Raw genomic sequence first — 20,896 nt, 5'->3', positions numbered from 1 at the left:
GGGCGGGAAGTTTTTTGATACAACTGAAAGTTTTATTAATGGATGGATTTGAAGACAAGGATGAGAATTTCAAGTTGAGGTGCTGCCGGACCTGGAGTGAGTGTGGGTCAACTAGCACAAGGGGGATGGGTGGATGAGGACACAAACATTGGAGTTTGAGGTTATGGAGGGTGGAAGATGGAAGTGTGACTAGACAGCATTGGGATAGTCAAGTCTAGATGTAGCAAAGGCAGGGATATGGGTTTAAGCAGTGAAAGGGTTAATAATCACACACATTTAAAAATCATGTAAGCTGCATCTCAGTCACACATGGAAAAATATGTGAAAAACATAGGTCTTGATTAAAGCAGACCCAGATTAGAGTCATGGACCATTCAATTGAACAATGTACAGCTGCAGCTCATGTTTGTCCATTAGAACCAATAACAATGCAAATGGAGGTTGATATACCACTGGTCAGATATAGAGCTATCATTGCTTGGTGATATAACATGCACAAGTTATAATTGGACACTATACCCTTATGTATCCATGATGTAATCTTAATCAATAACTGTGAGTGGATAGAGATTTCTCCTATACTTTTATTGGTATATTCTAATTACTTGTAATCAAATTTGAAACTATAATTTTTTGTGCATTTCTGAGTTCTGCACTCTGACTGGTCTGAATGACTTAGTCAGAGTCCTGTAGCTCTGCAGTTTGTCAATAAATCATCTTGAAACCACTCTGTGATATTGTCTGATTACATGAGGGAAACAATAGTTTTAAATACAACAAGAAAAGTATAATGACAGCCCAGTGACAAGCAGCAACTGTGCTGAGGCAGCTGTGGAGTTTGATAAAGTTCCAGGGGTGGAAAAAGTGTTGGAGCAGATTGGTGATCAGAAACTCATTCAGAGACAGTTCTGACACCAAGGTTGTGTATTGTATCAGACATCTATCAGGAACTGAAATGGAGTTGGGAGCTTGGGAATGGAGTTGACTTTGGTCTTCCAAATATTTATTTGGAGGAAGTTTCTACTCATACTGTACTAAAATGTGAGAGAAGGAGTCTGATACTTAGACAGTAGAGGAGTTGGGTAAGCAGGACGTTAACAGCGTACATGTGAAAACTGATGCTGCATCGTAGGATAATGGGTGCGATTTTACCACCTGCTCACACCATGTTCCCGCTGCAGCAAAGTGGGAGAATTACGCGGCAAGCCAAATCTCCGTTCACTGCAGCGGGATGGGAAAATCCCGCTGGCATGAACGGTCGGAAACTTCCAGCCAATGTCACCAAGGGGTGAGCTGTAGCAGATGAGAGTTTGGGAGAGGCCAAGGATAGACCCTGGAGGGACAGCGGAAGTAACTCAATGAGAGGGGGAAGAGAAGGCATTGTAACTGATTCGCTGGCTATGAATTGATTGATAAAAGTAGGACCAGGTGAGAGTAGCCCCATCCAACAAGACAACAGTGGAGAGGCGTTGGACGAGAATGGTGTGATCAACTGTGTGACCTAAGTGGTGAAGTCCTCGGTTTCAACTTTCCACAGAAAATATGGACAACTCTCAACCACTTGAGAACGGGAGCAGGGAGACATGGCCACTTTCTCCGCAAATGGAATATGAGGAACAACTCAAACTGTGACTGTAGCCATTTGAATCAGACAATTGCCCATGTATAGAGCTCCTGCCCTGAGAGATCCATTCCTGGTGGCATCATACTGCATCAGTTAGAAGTCGTTAAATGGATTGTTAACCTTTACACTGAATTATAACTGCTTCCTCAGCCATGCTAATAAAAATAAATCCTGTCAAAAGTTGTAGCCAGGTCATGACTTGAGTTCACTCAATTTTGTCAATTTTGAATTTTGTCCTTCATTGCCAGAGGGATGGAGTTTAAAAACAGTGAGGTTATGTTGCAGCTGTGTAAGGTGCTGGTGAGGCCACATCTGGAGTACTGTGTTTAGTTTTGGTCTCCTTACTTGAGAAAGGATATACTGGCACTGGAGGGGGTGCAGAGGAGATTCACGAGGTTGATTCCGGAGTTGAGAGGGTTGGTTTATGAGGAGAGACTGAGTAGACTGGGACTATACTCACTGGAATTCAGAAGAATGAGGGGAGATCTTACAGAAACATACAAGATTATGAAGGGAATGGATAAGATAGAAGCAGGGAAGTTATTTCCACTGGCAGGTGAAACTAGAACTAGGGGACCTGGCCTCAAAATAGGGGGGGCGGGGGGGGGGGGGGGGGGGGGGGTGGAATCTAGGAACTTCTTCACCCAAAGGGTTGTGAATCTGTGGAATTCCCTGCCCAGTGAAGCAGTTGAGGCTACCTCATTGAATGTTTTTAAGGCAAGGATAGATACATTTTTGAACAGTATGGTGAGCGGGCGGGTAAGTGGAGCTGAGTCCATGAAAAGATCGGCCATGATCTTATTGAATGGCGGAGCTGGTTCGAGGGGCCAGGTGGCCTACTCCTGCTCCTAATGTTCATTGGCAGGGGGAAGAAAATATGTTGGAGGGAATCAAGCATGGAGTTCTGGGAAAGGTAGATTTAGATTTAAGAGTTAATGACACATTTAAGGACTTGAAAGGGAAGGCAGGTTGGCTATGAGTGATAGTTTACAAAGGATGAAGGAGTCGAGGGTTTTTTGAAGGAAGATGTGATGATAAGTTGAAAGAGAGGGAAACAGCACCCGCAGTGAGTACTGTTAACAACATCAACTAACTCAGGACCCAAGAGGGGAAATTGTGTGATCAGCAGTTTAAGGCAGTTGAAGGTTTTCCCTGTGCTGTTGGGTAGGGAGTTGCAGGATTTTGACCCAGTGATAATGAAAGGACAGCAACATATTTCCAAGACAAGAATGCTGTGACTTGGAAAAGAACTTGGTGGTGATGGTATTCCCATGTTCGCTCATTGTTTTCTACTCTTTGACCTCTCTTCCTCACTCTGTGCCATTACTTCTGTTTTACTTTATTCATCTTTCCGGTAACCTGGATCAGACTGAAACCAGTGTGGGCTGGAGAGGTGAGAGGAGGGAGTCGTGGGTCAGAACCCATGCCCTGGCCTGTAACAGCATGTTGTGATGTAGCTAAATGCACTAATGCTCGGAATTATTGTTTCATATTCATTGCAATAGCACAGGGTACCAAAAACCACAGCACAAATACCAGCACTGCTGAAGAAGTGCTACTGTAACAAAGCAAGCACATCATTAACGTCAGCATTGCCATTCGGCAGGGCTTTTCCAGCTCACTGCTCCCAAAATGTCAAGCACAATTTCCTTGTGCCGGGGTAATTCAGTTTCTACATACCAATTTGCAATGATACTCATAGGTGCCACTGTAAGTGAAACGATTCGAAATCAGATCCATTATCTGAGCTGTAAATAGCACTGACTCCATAAGAATCACTATCAACATACCATCAAATTGCTCCCTGTACTGCATTTAGTGACAGCACCTTGCAAACCTAAATCAGTTATGGTGAAATGTTGACGACCAATTTCAATCTTCAAAACGCCTGTTTGACAACTGTCACAGACGGCTCACAGTTACGATGGCTGAGCCATGAGCATTTTACATCTTGTGACCAGTGTGTTTCAGAACTCACCTTAATTGCCACTGTCTACAATTAATTGTGAACAACCCTGCTCCATGTGGTGGGTAGAATGACCTCTGCCTCAATCCCTTGTTCAGCAAAGGTGACCGCAGAGGTCAAATTACTGTGGCAAGCCACAGTACTCAAAAGGCAACAGTGCAGAAAGCCATTTCCACTTTTTTGTTAAAAAAAAAGCTTTGCACCATAATTTGCAGTTACAAGTTCCCTACATCTGTGGTCTATAAAGAAATTCATCACACATGAACAAAAAACTATTTCTTCTTTTTAGTCTTTTCTGGGATGTCACAGAAACATAGATTAGGCCATTCGGCCCTTTGAACCTGTTCCGCTTTTCATGATCATGGCTGATCATCAAATTCAATATCCTGATTCCCGCCTTCCCCCCATATCCCTTGATCCCTTTAGCCTCTAGAGCTACATCTTAATTCTTTCTTGAAATCGCACAACGCTTTGGCCTCACTGCTTTTCCTCGTCTCCTTAGAGACGGTGACTCTAGTTTCTTTGTACAGATTCCATGTGCAATTACAAAGAATCATAGAATCATAGAATCCTACAGTGCAGAAGGAGGCTATTTGGCCCATCGAGTCTGCACCGACCAGAATCCCACCCAAGCCCTATGCCCATAACCCCATGCATTTATTCTAGCTAGTCCCCCTGACACTAAGGGGCAAATTTAGCATGGCCAATCCACCTAACCTGCACGTCTTTAGACTGTGGGAGGAAACCGGAGCACCCGGATCAACCTGCAATGCCCAATGCTCTCCTGTAGCAACAGGTTCGACATGACGGTTTTCGGTCATCATTTCATGATTACTTCCTGCAGCAATTGGAAGGTTGCATCTAGTTGTGTAATTTGCTTGATCTGAACAAGATGCTTGCCTGCCTGAAAGTCTCTGCCGGGTTGATGACTTCCAGAGCATGTTGTGTCATTGCTTCTTATTCGCTCCAGACGATTCCACACTCTGTGCTAGCATCGTCAACTTCCTTCACAGTGGGGACAGCTCTTGCCAGCATGTCAGTGATGTACATCTGCTTCCCTTGCTCCTACTTCACTTCGAAACCAGATCTCTGCAAATTAAGTAACATCCTTTTTATGTCCTTCAGAGCAGAAGCTTTTTGAGTGGCTTGTAGTCAGATTCGATCATCACTTTCCCTCTCCCAAACAGGTCCTCATTAAAAATGCTCACAAGCCAAGACAATAGCCAGGCGCTCTTTCTCAATACGTGCATAGCGTTGTTTAGTTTGTGTTAACACTTTGGATGCAAACACAAGTGGTTATTCTTGCTGCATGAGGTTGCTTCATGTCCGGCTTTGCTGGCATCGTGACTTCATTGTTGACCTCGTAGTACCTCAGCGCTGGTGAAAGTTGCTTCTTCTTCTATGTCCCAATACCACTGAACATCCTTTGCAGTGAACTCGTGTAGAAGTTCACATTCTGATGCAAATTGGACCAGATCTTGGTGAGGAGTTTACAAATCCAACAAATCGTCACACCGTCTTCATACCTATTGGTTGCTGCATCTCTGCTACAGCTCACACCTCAACAGAATCAGACCAAAGTCCTATTGCTGTCAGTACATGACCTATGAACTTATCTTCAGTCATCTTCAGGTGCAGTTTCTCCTTGTTCAATTTCAGGATCATCTGATGAATTCTCTCTAGCAGCCTCACTAGATTCTGGTCATGCGCTGCGATGGGTTCTTCCATCATATCTCCACATCCACAGACCAAGAAATCATTCACAATCACTTCCAGTCCTGGAAAATCATTGTCATGCTGTTTGCGTTAATCCGCTTCTGGAGCAGTAGAAATGCCAAATGGCATACACAACCATCTCTACCTCCCAATGGGGGTGGCACAGTGGTTAGCACTGCTGCCTCACAGCACCAGGGATCTGGGTTCAATCCCCAGCTTGGGTCACTTGGGTCCGCATTGTAAGATGAGGCAAATCCACTTTTTTATGGACATGAAAACAACATGTGGAATATGGACAAAGCTGGCTGGAATACGGGCAAACTTAAAATTCTGTGTTTCAAAACACGTGGACTTAAAATGACTGCAAACAAGACATCAAGATATCGACAGACAAAGAGATACACAGCTTTATCAAATCCATCTGGGAGTTGCTTGAGCAGACAAAAGACAATGAGTCATAGCAAAACTAGCCTGCTATTTATGCAAAAACTCCACCCGCACCCCCCCCCAACTCTCCCGCCAGCCTATCACCCAAGACATTGATTGTCCCCACTCTCACAATCTCCCCCCCCCCCCCCGCCCCACAATCCTTCAGGCCTTGCCTACCCTCCCCGCCTGGACTCCTGCCATTTACCATTTTCTCCAGTTCCTGGGACTTAGGTTCCGGGAGCTTTGTGCAGTGTTTCTTCCGGCCACTGCAGTGCTGTTTGTGGAGAGCTGCTAACCAACCTGAATGGCCGGCAGCTCTCCAAAGTTGGACTTCCTCTGAGTGAGGGTCCCGCCTTATGCCAATCAATGCTTTTTAGGGTGTAGAATGGCCCCTGCCATCCTAAAAATTCAGGTCCTAGATTAACACTTGGGTTCAATGTAGAGTTACCGATCAGAAATTTATTCAATTAAAATTAAATATTCCCTGAACTGCTTCAGTTTGAAAACAATCTTAGGAAGTTTAGTTGTAATACAATCAGGAAAAGGTATTGCCAAAGAGGGCAAGCAGTTGCTAACAATTGCCATTGAATTACTGTCTCACCTGATTTGGGTCGGTATATAAGTCTGTTCTGCACCATGTGGATGGTTAGCAAGGTCATCAGTATGGATGCAAACGGAATGAGGAAGCCCAGGTTTTTGGCTATGGATTGTTGAATGTAGGCGATACTCACAAAGACAACTGCAGAGTTCAAGTTCACAAACCAGTGAAACCTGTTGGGGAGATGGATTAAAAGTTGGAGCTGGAAACAAGACAGCAGATTTTGGTGGACTCACATGACGATGATGTTACTCTGCCATGAAGCACTGAAGCTTGCTTTGAAGAAGGCCATTTGATTCATATTGCATCGCTGTACTAGAGCCACCCACTACTAATCACACTCTTCTGCCCTCTCTCCATCTTCTCTCTTTGTCCTAATCATAGCAGCCACAGTGTCTGCTCCCCCAGTTCCCTTCTCTCTTATGTTGCAGTACCACTCTGCCAGTCTCTCTGTTCCCCCCCCCCCCCCCCCCGCCCCCCTCCAACCACCTCAACTTCATCTTGTTAGGGTACAAGATCAAAATCCCCAGTGTATTATGAAGTTAGACCAGACCCCAACTATTTGCTATTTTGGCATTAATGTGGGGATGTGATGTTTTACTCAAGGCACGATTCTACTGACAAATTAGGAAGCTTTTATCAAAACAAATTTTACTTAACAATTAGGTTTAACTATAACAAATTAATCAGCTTAACATTTAACATTTGAACAAATCTTAAACACGACAGGATACAATACTTAACTACTCAGCTATCTCTATTAGTTCCAGTTCAAGCAATATTCCTCTTAGAGACTTAAACCCTTCTTCAAAATCAGTTAGCAAAAACCCAGACTTATATGCTTGTACTTGTTAACAGTCCTAGAGCTTTCTGAACACCTCTAGAGAGAGAAATCTTTTCAGAGAGAGAGAGAGGTCTCTTTTAAACAGGTCCAGTCAGCAACTGCTCTTGATTTTAAAAATGGAACTAAGAAACACTGTCTTTCCTTCAAGCTTAGTTCCTCCCATTAGCACATGACTCTGTCTCTTGTCAATCAACCTATTTAAAACCATACTCTGAAACCCCAAGGGAAACCTAAGTAAACAAAAATGCATTAATTATGTTTAAACAAACACATCCCTAGCTAAAATCAGTCATTATCCTGCGTTCTCAACACTTGAGCCGCCTGCTGCCCAGACAAATTGGCACCATATAAAAGAGAGCTGACTTTCAAACATGCCCCTTACAAGAAACAAGATAAAAAAACATTTTCTTAAAGGCACAGTATCATCACAGTCTCAATACAATCTGAAATAAAGAATACAGTCTGACAGCTATCCTGCATGGTGTTTCACTCAGAAGCCACAGTTCTGGAGGACTTATGTAGTTCTGGGAGTTAACCCATCGTAAGAGGATTTGACAGAACATAACATTACCCTGTGCTGTATAATTCTATGAAATCCATATTGGTAAATATCCCAAAATATTGCATAGCCCATGAAGAGAGGGAAATGAGGGAGTCATGGAATGGAAGCATGTAATAGCATAAAGAATGGAAAAGAAGCAGAGAGATACATAGGAAAAGAGAGAGAGAAAGACAGGAAAATGTGAGTGACAATGGGGATCAGCTATATTATAATACATTGTTCCACTCACATGTTCACAGATACACTCACACAGGCAAACAAATGCTTCTCCTTTTAAGAGCTACCAACCTGCTGCAGCAGTAACAAAAAAATGACAAATAATTCAACATTGCAAGCAATTCAACATTTCTCACATAGTAATGTGTTCTACATGAGACACTTACCTTCAGGAATAAACTGTACTACACGAACAATATGGTCTTTCCCTTAGAAAGAGTGAAGCCAGTGACAGTTTCACACTCTACAGCACCAGCACCATAAGCATGAGCTTTCCTTTGATCGTTCTACTGAGGTTCACTCCAGCGAAAGCAGAGGATTGTTATAGTGAAGACATGTTTTGCTTTGGAGAGCAGCATAAATATGACATGAAGCAGTTCATTTGGATCAATACCCACATCTGTAAAGGCCAGTTCCTTATACAAAACAATATTTGCTTCTCCGTGAAATATACTAACACCAAACTGGGGTGCTCAGCTTGTTAATGCTGCCGCTATTTTTCTCTTAAAGTCATGTCTTAGTGAAGTCAATACTTTTTCTCTTGCAGCCTGTCAGCTGATTGCGAGTTTACCACAATCTGAGGCCCATCTGTTGCAGGTATTATTGTCTGATATTTTTGGGAAATGATTGTTAAACACTGGGGTAGTATTTTAAATTCTGCATGAGGCTCCTTCAGAGATCTCCTGCTCAGTCATGGTAGTTCTGTTGGAATGGAGCTCAGTGCAGTAGCAGGGGATTTAACATAAATGCTAGGCAATGATTTGTTGTGTTTAGAGTTTTGTCAGAGCTAATATAATGTGGATGTCGTTTGTTGTCTAAAGTTGGCAAGAGTTTACTGTCTCCAAGTTTTTAGCCTTCTTTGCTAGGGCTTCAACCTCATACCTGATGCTTTGTGAAGTGTCCATATGATCTACTGCATGGCAAAAATAAAGATGGAGAGTCAGAAGATCATGTCTTCAACTGCACTTCATTGATTGAACACAAAATCTAGGCTGACATTCCAGTGCAGTACTGAGGGAGTGTTACACTGTCAGAGGTGCCATCATTCTGATCAAACCCTAAACCTAAGTTTAGGGTTGAGTGGACATAAAAAGATCTCACGATACTATTTAAGGAAGAGAAGGGGAGCTCCTCCAGGTGTACCTGGGCAATATGAGATGGAGTACAGGAAAGAGATAAAGAATCTAGTAAACTGGTGCGATGACAATAATCTCTCCCTCAATGTCAGCAAAATGAAAGAGAAAGTCATCAACTTCAGGAAGCATAGTAGAGGACATGTCCCTGTCTACATCAACAGGGATGAAGTGGAAATGGTCGAGAGCTTCAAGTTTCTAGGTGACCAGATCACCAACAACCTCTCCTGGTCCTTCATGCGGACGCTATAGTTAAGAAAGCCCACCAACATGTTTACTTTCTCAGGAGGCTAAGAAAATTCAGCATGTCCACTGCGACTCTCACCAACTTTTATAGATGATCCATAGAAATCATTCTTTCTGGTTGTATCACAGCTTGGTAGGGCTCCTGCTCTGACCAGCACTGCAAAAAAGCTACAAATGGTTGTGAACGTAGTCCAGTCCATCACGCCAGCTTCCCATCCATTGACTCTGCCTATACTTCCCGCTGCCTCAACAAAGCAGCCAGCATAACTAAGGACCCCACGCACCCCAGACATACTGTCTTCCACCTTCTTCTGTCGGGAAAAAGATACAAAAGTCTGAGGTCACATACCAACCAACTCAAGAACATCTTCTTCCATACTGTCATCAGAATTTTGAATGGACCTACCTTATGTTAAGTTGATCTTCCTCTACACCCTAACTATGACTGTAACATTATATTCTGCACCTTCTCCTTTCCTTCTCTATGACCAGTATGCTTTGTCTGCATAGCACGCAAGAAACAATACTTTTCATTGTATGCTAATACATGTGACAATAATAAATTAAATCAAAAAACTTCATACTTGATGCTTTGTGAAGTGTTTATCTGATCTACTGCATGGTAAAAATAAAAGATGGATGAGTCAAAAGATCATGGCTTCAACTGCACTTTATTGACTTGGGTACAAAATTTAGGCTGACGTTCCAGTGCCATACTGAGGGAGTGTTACACTGTCAGAGGTGCCATCATTCTGATCAAACCCTAAACCTAGGTTTAGGGTTGAATGGGCATAAAAGATCCCACGATACTATTTACGGAAGAGAAGGGGAGTTTCTCCAGGCGTACCTGGGCAATACTCACTCTTCAACCAACATCACTAAAGCAGAATATCTAGCAACTATCACGCTGCTGTTGGAAGGAGCTTGCTGTAGACAAACAGGTGACTGCATTTTCCACATTACAATGGTGACTACACTTCAAGGTAATTCGTTGATTGTAAAGAGCTTCAGAACATCCTGAGGTCATGAACCTTGCAATATAAATGCAAATCTTTCTTTCTTAAATAACTTCAACTTTCCCACAATGATTCCGCACACTGAGAAAGATAAAACCAAAACATGAGGTCCAAGAGAAAAGTGCTGGAAATACTCAGCAGGTCTGGTGGTATTTGTGAGGAGAGAGATGGAGTTAATGTTTCAAGTTGAATATGACTCTTCTTCAGAAGTGAAGGAGGGAAAAGAACCAAAGCATTGTTTTCACAAGCCACAGAAGGCTAGCAAACTTAGAAGCGTATAACATCCACAAAAATAAGCTGCATTGTTGTACTTTTATCAGGAAAAAAGAGACATAATGATTGGGAATACACTCAGGAAGAGCACTAACCAGTTGAAGAAAGTTAAAAGTTGACCTTGGCCATACTCTTGGAGGCGATAGGCACTGAATGGACAAACAATGGCCCGGATTCCCCCTGAACCCAAAGATGCTGACATGAGGCCAATGTAAAACAGCAGAGTCTGCTCCTTTTTGGCAAGAGCATGAATGGTATGGTGAGTATCAATGTAGAAATCCTCAAAGGGGAATGCAACGACAGGCAGCATAACAGTACCTTTGGGAAGCAAGCAGAGAAAATGGTCTTTAGAAAGATAACCATCTCTTATTTAATTTATAAGGCACCTTAACGCAACCTCTGAACATTCCAAACTACTTGCAGATCATGAAATACTGTCTTTAGGGTAAGATGGCAGCCAATTTGTGTTAATCAAGCCACCATAACCTCAAAGTATTGTTGATCGAGGAAAGAATGTTGGTCAGGACATTGCAGTGACCTCACTACTTTTCCTCAGTATTATAAATGGGATCCTTCATGTCATTCCTGAACATGTTGGCAAGGCTTCATTTTAACTTGAAAGGATCTCCTGTGATAACTTGAAGGAGAGTTGGGAGAATTTTCCTTGTGTTCTAGCTAACACTCATAAACCAACATCACAAAAGCAGATTGGGGGAGAAATTTCACAGCATTGTGCCCATTGATGGCGAGTCAAGCCCACTCGGTCTTGGCGTGCATTTGGCTAACCAATAAATCTTCATTTTCCCAGCAGTCACTTAGACCAGATCACAGGCCCCTATTCTGTGTTAATGAAGTGGCTAACGCCTGTCTAGGGAGAAAGTTGTGAACAGAGCAGGTATTAATTGGTAGTTTGTTGAGGCCTAGTCAGTGTCTGCTAACAAGCAGATTGATTTAGAAAAAAATACTTTAATGTGGAATCTGGAGGAGCAGGGATTTCAAAGAAGTTCTGATTCACAGCAGCAGAGTGGCCTCATGTGGATTATTTATTTATTTATTAGTGTCACAAGTAGGCTTACATTAACACTGCAATGAAGTCACTGTGAAAATCCCCTCATCGCCACACTCTGGCGCCTGTTTGGGTACACTGAGGGAGAATTTAGCATGGTCAATGCAGCTAACCATCATGTCTTTCAGACTGTGGGAGGAAACTGGGGGAACCTGGAGGAAACCCATGCAGATACGGGGAGAACGTGCAAACTCCGCACAGACAGTGACTCAAGCCGGGAGTTGAACCCAGTCCCCGGCGCTGTGAGGCAGCAGTGCTAACCATTGTGCCACCGTACCACCTGGCAATCGCCGCTGTCAAGTCCTCGCTTCCCACCCCCCTGCCCTCCAATTTCCTCAGCCCAGGAACCTATCCTAGGGTGGTTGCAAGTGGGCCCAATTTTGATGCGGTCACATGTCCAGGCTGCTCCTGGTGGTGTAACTGGTACCAGCAGCTGGCAATCTGCACTGAGATCCAATTTAAGGTAAGTTATGACTCCTGGTGAAGGATCAGAGATCAATTGTCCGACTGCTGTTTGTGGAAGCGTATTGTGTGTAATATGGCAGCCATGTTTGTCCAAATTACATCAAAATGACTACACGTCAGATATAATTCATTGACTATGAAGCATTTTGGAATGTCCTGAAGATATGAAAGACACGATCTGAGCACAAATGAGTTCTTTCTTTCTTAATCGAAATTCCGCACTTAAAACATTTAAGTAATTGTACATTTTTTTTCTGCATAAATACAAATAAATGTAACTGCATATCCGTCATAATTACAGCATCAGAAAAAAGACAGCATTTGTAATAGATTTTCAATCAACAAATCCCACAGCATAACTATACTTGCAGTATTCATTAACATCATGGCGTTAAATGAAATAGCATTATCGTGACAATTTACAGTTCCTTCTGGAACATTCATCAGGCAGTGACAGGTAGAAAACATGATCAAATCAAACATCTTAAAATATACTTTCCCAGTGAAGAAGCTTGATAATAATGTTTACACGATAAACTCATGCAAAGTACAGACTCGGTTCTGTCACAGTGTAGCTGGATATAGTGTGAAAACCATCACCAAACCACATATCACTTGCAATTGTTAACAAATGCTTTTCAGAATTGCAATGTGCTTAAGCAAACAGAAATTGACCCAATTCAGATAGTTAATAGATATGTTTTTAATTGACTCCGTATTAAAATGTTAACCGTCTATTTTTTACATTGTGCACCAGCATCGCACTTGCTTACTGCAGAACAAAATTGTCACATCTGAACGCAATGTGTCATCCAGTCAAGGCTGGGAAGCTGAGGCCTTTGTGGTTAACTTTTGTCAATTTTTCTGATTTGGCCTTCTGTGGTCCACACACTGCCAAGCTCTGGGAGCTGCAGGTCAGTTGCAATCAAGCTCCTCAACCACCTTCTAAGTTGCCTTCTGGCCACTTGGCCTCTACCTGCCTTTATACCCAGCTGTGCTCCTCGGTTTCCTATCAAGACTGACAGTTATGGCCAGATCAGCTCAGCCTGTGAGCTGGGTATAATTTCTTACTCTGTGGGCTGGCTGCGTGGCTGTTAAGCATTACTCTCTTTGCAGACACTCTCAATATTTCAGTGATGCTCCCAACTTGCTTGTGCGGTTTCTGCCTCTCATTGTACTGGTTCCCATTCAGACCGAGTAGGATTCCTTAACAAACAGGGCCCTTGGAAGATGAGATGATGCAAATGGAAATGTACATTTCCACCATTGGCACTATTTTAATATTTATATAGGAGCAATTACTTCTGAAGTAATTTTAGGGATACTGGAACAGAATGAAACAAAGCGATAATATTTTTTAAATGCTAATTTCATTAATACCTATGCATTTGATGGTATTGATAAAGAACAGTTGAGTTTAACCTTCCAAAATATGAGAACTTGCATTGGAAAATCAGAGAGTACATTTTTCAATCCCACACATCCAGCAGTGAGCTGTATTTGATGGGAGCACAGTATGGAGAGGGTGCTACAACGCTATAGGACTAATTCTCACCCCACACTCCCTTCAGGCATCGCTCCCAGCTGGAAGGGTGGGGGGTCGTGAATTGACACCTTGCCTTGCTCGCAAAAGAAAGTGACTCCACATAATTCTCTTCAAAAGCACTAAGAGTACAAGTTTTTCTACAGCCACCAGTATGCACAATGAGACACTCAATCGAAAGATGCAAGTTATACTGCCAACTGTGTCTGTCACTGGAACTCGGTAACAGTGGAACTCTGCATTTGTGTTTGAACTGATAATTGTAATACTTTCAGAATGGGAACCTTTACCTGTTCTTCACACACAAAGTCCTGAAAGTGTTCAGGAGGCCCATGAACTAATTGACTTGTTTTAAAATATGGTTCTCACAAGATTCGAATTATATTGGTCACCCCCCCACATGACAAACGTGTAACCACCATCACCCAAAAGGACAAGGGCAGCAAACGCATGGGAGCACCATCACCTTCACGTTCCCCTCCAAGTCACACACCGTCCTGACTTGGAAATATGTCGGCTGTTCCTTCACTGTCGCTGAATCAAATTCCTGGCACTCCCTCCCCAACAGCACTGTGGATGCAACTATACCACATGGACTGCAGCAGTTCAAGAAGGCAGCTCACCAATGAATGGCTTGACAAATGAGGAGCATTGGAAGACTCTGGGTCTGTACTCAATGGAGTTTAGCAGGATGAGGAGGGATCTCATTGAAACTCACAGAATAGTGAAAGGCCTGGATAGAGTGGATGTGGGGAAAATGTTTCCATTAGTCGGACAGTCTAGGATCTGAGGGCACAACCTCAGAGTAAAGGGATGACCCTTTAGAACCGAGATGAAGAGGAATTTCTTCAGCCAGAGGATGGTGAATCTGCGGAATTCATTGCCACAGGAAGCCAGGTCATTGAGTGTATTTAAGACAGAGATAGCTAGGTTCTTGATTGGTATGGGGAAAAGGCGGGAGAATGGGATTGAGAAACATATCCGCCATGATTGGATGGTGGAGCAGACCAGATGGGCTGAATGTCCTAATTCTGCTTCTATCTCTTATGGTCTACCTTCTCATAGAACAACCAGGGATTCTTGTATGCAACACCTACATCGCTGAAATAAATGTTAGATCATAAATTATTAACTATAACTGTAAGCATATTGAAGCGTCCTCTAACCCCTATTCGACCCTATAATTGCATGCTGCAGATGGGATTGGAAGGGGAAACGGTAGAGTCCATAACAAATGCATGTGGAACATTGGGAAATTCTCACTCCTACCTATGAAGTGAAGGAGTGCACAGATGTAAACCACTTTGATCCTCCCCATGCAAGACTCTGCGAACCATCCCACCAACACTGGAGTCAGGGTGCTTGCTCCAACAAAGCACAGGTTGACAATGGCAGCCTGGTGGTTCTCGTAGCCCAGTTTCAGGGTGCAGAACAGAATCATGTTGCACACGATGCCGAAGTAGGTGAAGCGTTCGCAGAGTTCCACCGACAGCAGACAGATGACAATCTGCACTTTCTTCCTGGTGTGGCGTGCCCTTGCACTCCGCTCCGGATTGAAGCCTCTCGGTTCCCTTCTCTTCCTTTTAGCAGGATCAGGAGTGCTCGTTTCTTGCAGATGTTTTAAATCCACCCTTGCCATTGCGGACTGCCTGAACGACTGAGGGCCTGTGTAGGCATCTGTCAACTCTCACTATCCAATTAAGCAGACTGTCCCGACCCACTCCCGAATTCCTCATGCAAGTACAACTATTTCACAGCTTTCTGTCGCACCTTGAAGTTCCATGCATCGATAACCAACAGGGGGGGCAGTCCCAATATTTGAGTTTTAGGGGCTCAGATCTTCATCGCAGCGTTTAAAATCAATAATTTCCGTCTAAAATATTTAAGAGGACCAGAGGTGAAAGATTTACCTGACTGGGTTCTTTAACGAGACTGACTGACTGAGATGTTAATATCCAAAGGTGTCTGTTTCTCTCTCTCAGAATTGCAACATTTAACAACATTTCAAACAATCTGCGTCCTGTTTATACAAGCCAACGTTTTGCAATTCCTATATAAAATCCAAGACAGCATAAACCCTAATCAACAATTCAATAACATCACTATTACAATGGTTAATGTAGATCTTTTTTGGTTAGTCTGAGGTTAGTCAGCAGGTGTGGGGCAAAATGTAATGTTTCACTCAAGAGTTTTACAACGCAAAAAAGAGGCCACTCAGCTCATCGCGTCTGCCCCCGGCCATCTATTCTAATCCCACTGAGAGAAAATAAAACACGAAATGCTCATTTATCCAGTGTGTGTGTGTGTGTGTTGCTGAGGTTATCATTGTAACTGCCCTTTGGGTCAGACTCAAAGCGGGAGAACCGATTGAAGCCACTTCACAGAAGTGTTATGCTGTAAAAGAAGGCAGTTCGGCCCTTCCTGTCTGTACCGGCTCTTCCAAAAGACGAGCATTATTATTTAATGCCATTGCTTGAAAGATATGACACAGTTCCCAATCCATTCATGGCTGTAAGCAAATGATTATAAATTTTCCCCAGTAGGAGATAATATAGACTAGAAAAGGTAGTATTAAAGTACAGACTCTACTTGTATTAGGATGTGGATTTTACATTGTTTTTGCATGATGTTCGTGTGTCTCTGGTTAACCACGTGTCCTCCCAGGAGACCAGTCCCCTGGAAGGTTGTACATGAGATTGCTCACGTAGAGACAAACCAGTGCCAAATTCCAGACACCCAGTTCCAGGACATTATTCGTCAGTTCCACTCCTCCCTCTCAGACTAACCCCAGTGAAAAATGTTTAGCTCCTAGTTGCTTAAACCAGAAATACCCTCCCACATCTGTGAAGTCGAAGCTAGTGAAGCTCTCCCTACTTTAAACATGCAGCGCACTAAGGGCTGTGTTATCATTTAAAACACGTGTTCTGGAGCTGGGAGAAGATTCATTGAGATCCCCCCCACCGCACCGAATCCAAAACAAAAAGGTATCTTTCCAGTGGTTTGCTTCCTGTGAACAGTGCACTGGTGCCTCTGATAAATGAATACTATAGTTAGGTGAAGTGGGGTGAAGTGTGAGTCATGTTCTTGGAGGCAAGGGTGTTGGGCATTTACCCTCAGTGCCACCTTCCTCCTTGAGGCACAGGTACATTTTTGTTAGATATCCAACTACTCTCAGTCAGTGAGTGCCCTGTCTCGTTCTCTCTCCTGTTCCATAAAACCTCTACAGTGCAGAAACAGGCCATTCAGCCCATCGAGTCTGCGCCGACAGGCCCCATCTCTGTAACCTCACCTATTTACCCTGCTAATCCCCTTAACCTACACATCTTGGGACATTAAGAGGCAATTTAGCGTGGCCAATCCATTTAACCTGCACATCTTTGGACTGTGTGAGGAATCCGGAGCACCCAGAGGAAACCCCATATGCAATGGAGAATATGCAAACTCTACACAGTCACCCAAGACTGGAATTTTGCAGTATGGAATCTGAAATTGAGGCATCATCTTCCCTAGCCTTATTCCTTCTTCTGGCTGTCTCTGCTATGTGTCAGCCATTCCTGGAACAATACTAATAACGAGGCAGCTACTTGACAGTAACCTCACTGATCCAAATGCAATACACCCCCAAACAATTGCTGCAATCTTCAGCTGGAACCATCTTCTCAGAGGCTGCACTCAAATAACCATGCACACTAACACAACGAGAGAGAGCGGGGGATAAGAACATCGGACTTAGGGAGCTGGAGGAAGCACGAGGCCCTTTGAGTCTGCTCGACCATTCAATAAGATCATGGTTGATCTAGTTGTGTTGTCACCTTCACTTTGACGTCTGCCCCTCCATAACCCTTAACTTCCTCAATGTCTATCAGAAATTTGTCCAACTCTGCTTGGACTAATTTCTATGACCAAGTCTCCACTGGTGTTAGGGACCAGATCAGAAACTCCAAGGTATATTATGAAGTTAGACAAGACCCTAACCCCTCCCCTGCCCCCCACCCCCCCTCCGCTCCCCCCCGCCCCCCGCCCCCCTTTCTGTCTATGAACCTAGCCCCTCCCATCACATGACCTGACATCAATCAACCTTCTCAAGCCCCACTCTGAAAACCCCCAGGGGAAAGCACTAAAATAACAATCCTGCAGTAGTCTAGATGAAAATAAACATTGTATCAATTAAGATAAATTATTCTGCTGCAGTAACAACAGGGACTGCCACTTACAGACAAAACGGCACTGATATTTAGAACTGCCTATTAAAACAAATCCTGCACAAGATACATGACACAAATACATTTCTTAAAGACACAACATCATCACACTGGGGGAAGAGAGTTCTATTAACACCCCTTTGAGAGAAAAAAAATCCCCCCGCTCTCCATGTTGAATGGTAGATCTTCTGTTAATAAATCAAACAGCATTTAATTTAGACCATAAGACATAGGAGCAGAATTAGGCCACTCGGCCCATCGAGTCTGCTCCGCCATTCAATCAGGACTGATATTTTTCTCATCCCCCTTCTCCTGCCTTTTCCCATAACCCCTGATCCCCTTATTAATCAAGAGCCTATCTATCTCTGTCTTAAAGACACTAAATAACCTGACCTCCACAGCCTTCTGCGGCAAAGAGTTCCACAGATTCACCACTCTCTGGCCGAAGAAAATTCTCCTCATCTCTGTTTTAAAGGATCATCCCTTTAGCCTGAGGTTGTGCCCTCTAGTTCTAGTTTTGGAAACATCCTCTCCACATCCACTCTATCCAGGCCTCGCAGTATCCTGTAAGTTTCCATAAGATCCCCTCTCATCCTTTTAAATTCCAACGAGTACAGACCCAGAGTCCTCAGCCATTCCTCATACGACAAGCTCTTCATTCCAGGGATCATTCTTGTGAATCTCCTCTGGGCCCTTTCCAAGGAGCCCAAAATTGCTCAGAATAATCCAAATGGGGTCTGACCAGAGCCTTATACAGCCTCAGATGTACATCCCTGCTCTTGTATTCTAGCCCTCTCGACATGATTTGATTTGATTTGATTTATTATTGCCACATGTATTAACATACAGTGAAAAATATTGTTTCTTGCGTGCAATACAGACAAAACATACTGTTCAGAGAGGAGGAAACGAGAGAGTGCAGAATGTAGTGTTACAGTCATAGCTAGGGTGTAGAGAAAGATCAACTTAATGCAAGGTAAGTCCATTCAAAAGTCTGACAGCAGCAGGGAAGAAGCTGTTCTTGAGTCGGTTGGTACGTGACCTCAGACTTTTGTATCTTTTTCCCGATGGAAGAAGGTGGAAGAGAGAATGTCCAGGGTGCATGGGGTCCTTAATTATGCTGGCTGCTTTGCCGAGGCAGCGGGAAGTGTAGACGGAGTCAATGGATGGGAGGCTGGTTTGCGTGATGGATTGGGCTTCATTCACGACTTTTTGTAGTTCCTTGCGGTCTTGGGCAGAGCAGGAGCCATACCAAGCTGTGATACAACCAGAAATAATGCTTTCTATGGTGCATCTGTAAAAGTTGGTGAGAGTCGTAGCTGACATGCCAAATTTCCTTAGTCTTCTGAGAAAGTAGAGGCGTTGGTGGGCTTTCTTAACTATAGTGTTGGCATGGGGGGGACCAGGACAGGTTGTTGGTGATCTGGACACCTAAAAACTTGAAGCTCTCGACCCTTTCTACTTCGTCCCCATTGATGTAGACAGGGGCATGTTCTCCTTTACACTTTCTGAAGTTGATGACAATCTCCTTCATTTTGTTGACATTGAGGGAGAGATTATTGTTGCCGCACCAGTTCACCAGATTCTCTATCTCATTCATGGTTGTGCCCTCTAGTTCTAGTTTTGGAAGCATCCTCTACACATCCACTCTATCCAGGCCTCGCAATATCCTCTTTCCTATCTCATTATTGTTTGAGATCCGACCCACTACGGTGGTGTTGTCAGCAAACTTGAAAATTGAATTGGAGGGGAATTTGGCCACATAGCCATAGGTGTATAAGGAATATAGTAGGGGGCTGAGAACACAGCCTTGTGGGGCACCAGTGTTGGAGATGATCGTGGAGGAGGTGTTGTTGCATATCCTTACTGATTGTGGTCTGTGAGTTCGGAAGTTCAGGATCCACTCGCAGAGGGAGGTGCTGAGGCCCAGGCCACGGAGTTTGGAGATGAGTTTCGTGGGAATAATAGTGCTGAAGGCTAACATTGCATTTGGCTTCCTAACTGCCGATTGAACCTGCACATTAACTTTAAGAGAATCTTGAACAAGGACCCCCAAGTCCCTCTGTGTTTCTGATTTCCTAAGTACTTTCCCATTTAGAAAATAGTCTATGCCTCCATTCCTCCTTCCAAAGTGCATAATCTCACTCTTTTCCACATTGTATTTACGTTGTATTTATAACTTGATCTTTTTTTTAAATGAAATCACCATTTAATTTGGTGCTTGTTACTTTAAACCTTTTTTTTTAAAGAAAATTCTAATTCAGAACAATCTAAATTTGATTTTTTGAAACAATAACATTTTTGTGAAAGTTTTGAGTTTGTGTGCAATTGTTAAATGGATGCACACTTTTTGGACCAGCTCTGTGCTGTTACGAATTAAAGAAAATGGCTTATGATAAACACTTTCTTTATGGAAACAGAATCACAAAATGATAAGAGCACAGAAGGAGGTTATTTAACCCATTGTAGTTGTGCTGACTCCTTGAAAAAGCGATCCAATTAATCCCACGTTCCTTCTTACAAATGTTTTCCCTTCCAGTATTTGTCCAATTCTCTCCTAAAGTTGCTATTGAATTTGCTTCCACCACCCTCTTAGGGATTCCAGATCACAGCAATTCACTGTGTAAAAAAGTGTTTCCTCGTGTCATTTCTGGTTCTTTTGCCTGTCGCTTTAAATCTGTATTGTGTTTAGTTGCTGACCCATCTGCCACTGTGAACAGTTTCTCCTTATTTACTCTATCTGGGCCCTTCATGATTTTGAAGACTTTATCAAATCTCCTATCTGTTCTGTTCTAAGGAGAACAGGCTCAGCCTCTGCGCTGTCTCCTCAGAACAGAAGTTCTTCAGCACTTGCATTGTTTAGGGGGAAATGGTGATGTAATGGTACTGTCATCGGATTCGTAATCCAGAGGCCAGACTAATGTTCTTGGGACATGGACTCAATTCCCAATCGTAGCAGCTAGAAGAATTTAATTAATAAATCATTTTTAATTTTAA

The 20,896-nt window shown here is 43.2% G+C and overlaps 1 protein-coding gene across 1 annotated transcript in view; it reads right to left on the bottom strand.

Annotated features, from left to right (window-relative positions):
• Nucleotides 1-15,485, bottom strand: part of slc15a5 (solute carrier family 15 member 5) — a 33,512-nt gene extending 18,027 nt beyond the window's left edge. Inside the window, exons 1-3 of the mRNA XM_078234702.1 lie at nucleotides 14,967-15,485; nucleotides 10,719-10,941; nucleotides 6,337-6,506 (exon numbers count right to left, since the gene is read on the bottom strand). Of these exons, the coding sequence (XP_078090828.1) occupies nucleotides 6,337-6,506; nucleotides 10,719-10,941; nucleotides 14,967-15,336 (763 nt within the window). The 5' untranslated portion in view covers nucleotides 15,337-15,485. The remainder of the gene's footprint in view (nucleotides 1-6,336; nucleotides 6,507-10,718; nucleotides 10,942-14,966) is intronic.
• Nucleotides 15,486-20,896: the final 5,411 nt, after the last annotated feature.

Source organism: Mustelus asterias, chromosome 19, assembly GCF_964213995.1.
Source record: "Mustelus asterias chromosome 19, sMusAst1.hap1.1, whole genome shotgun sequence".
Lineage (NCBI taxonomy): Eukaryota > Metazoa > Chordata > Chondrichthyes > Carcharhiniformes > Triakidae > Mustelus > Mustelus asterias.
Note: the sequence above shows the minus strand (reverse complement) of the source record. Positions and strands in the feature narration are given on the sequence as shown.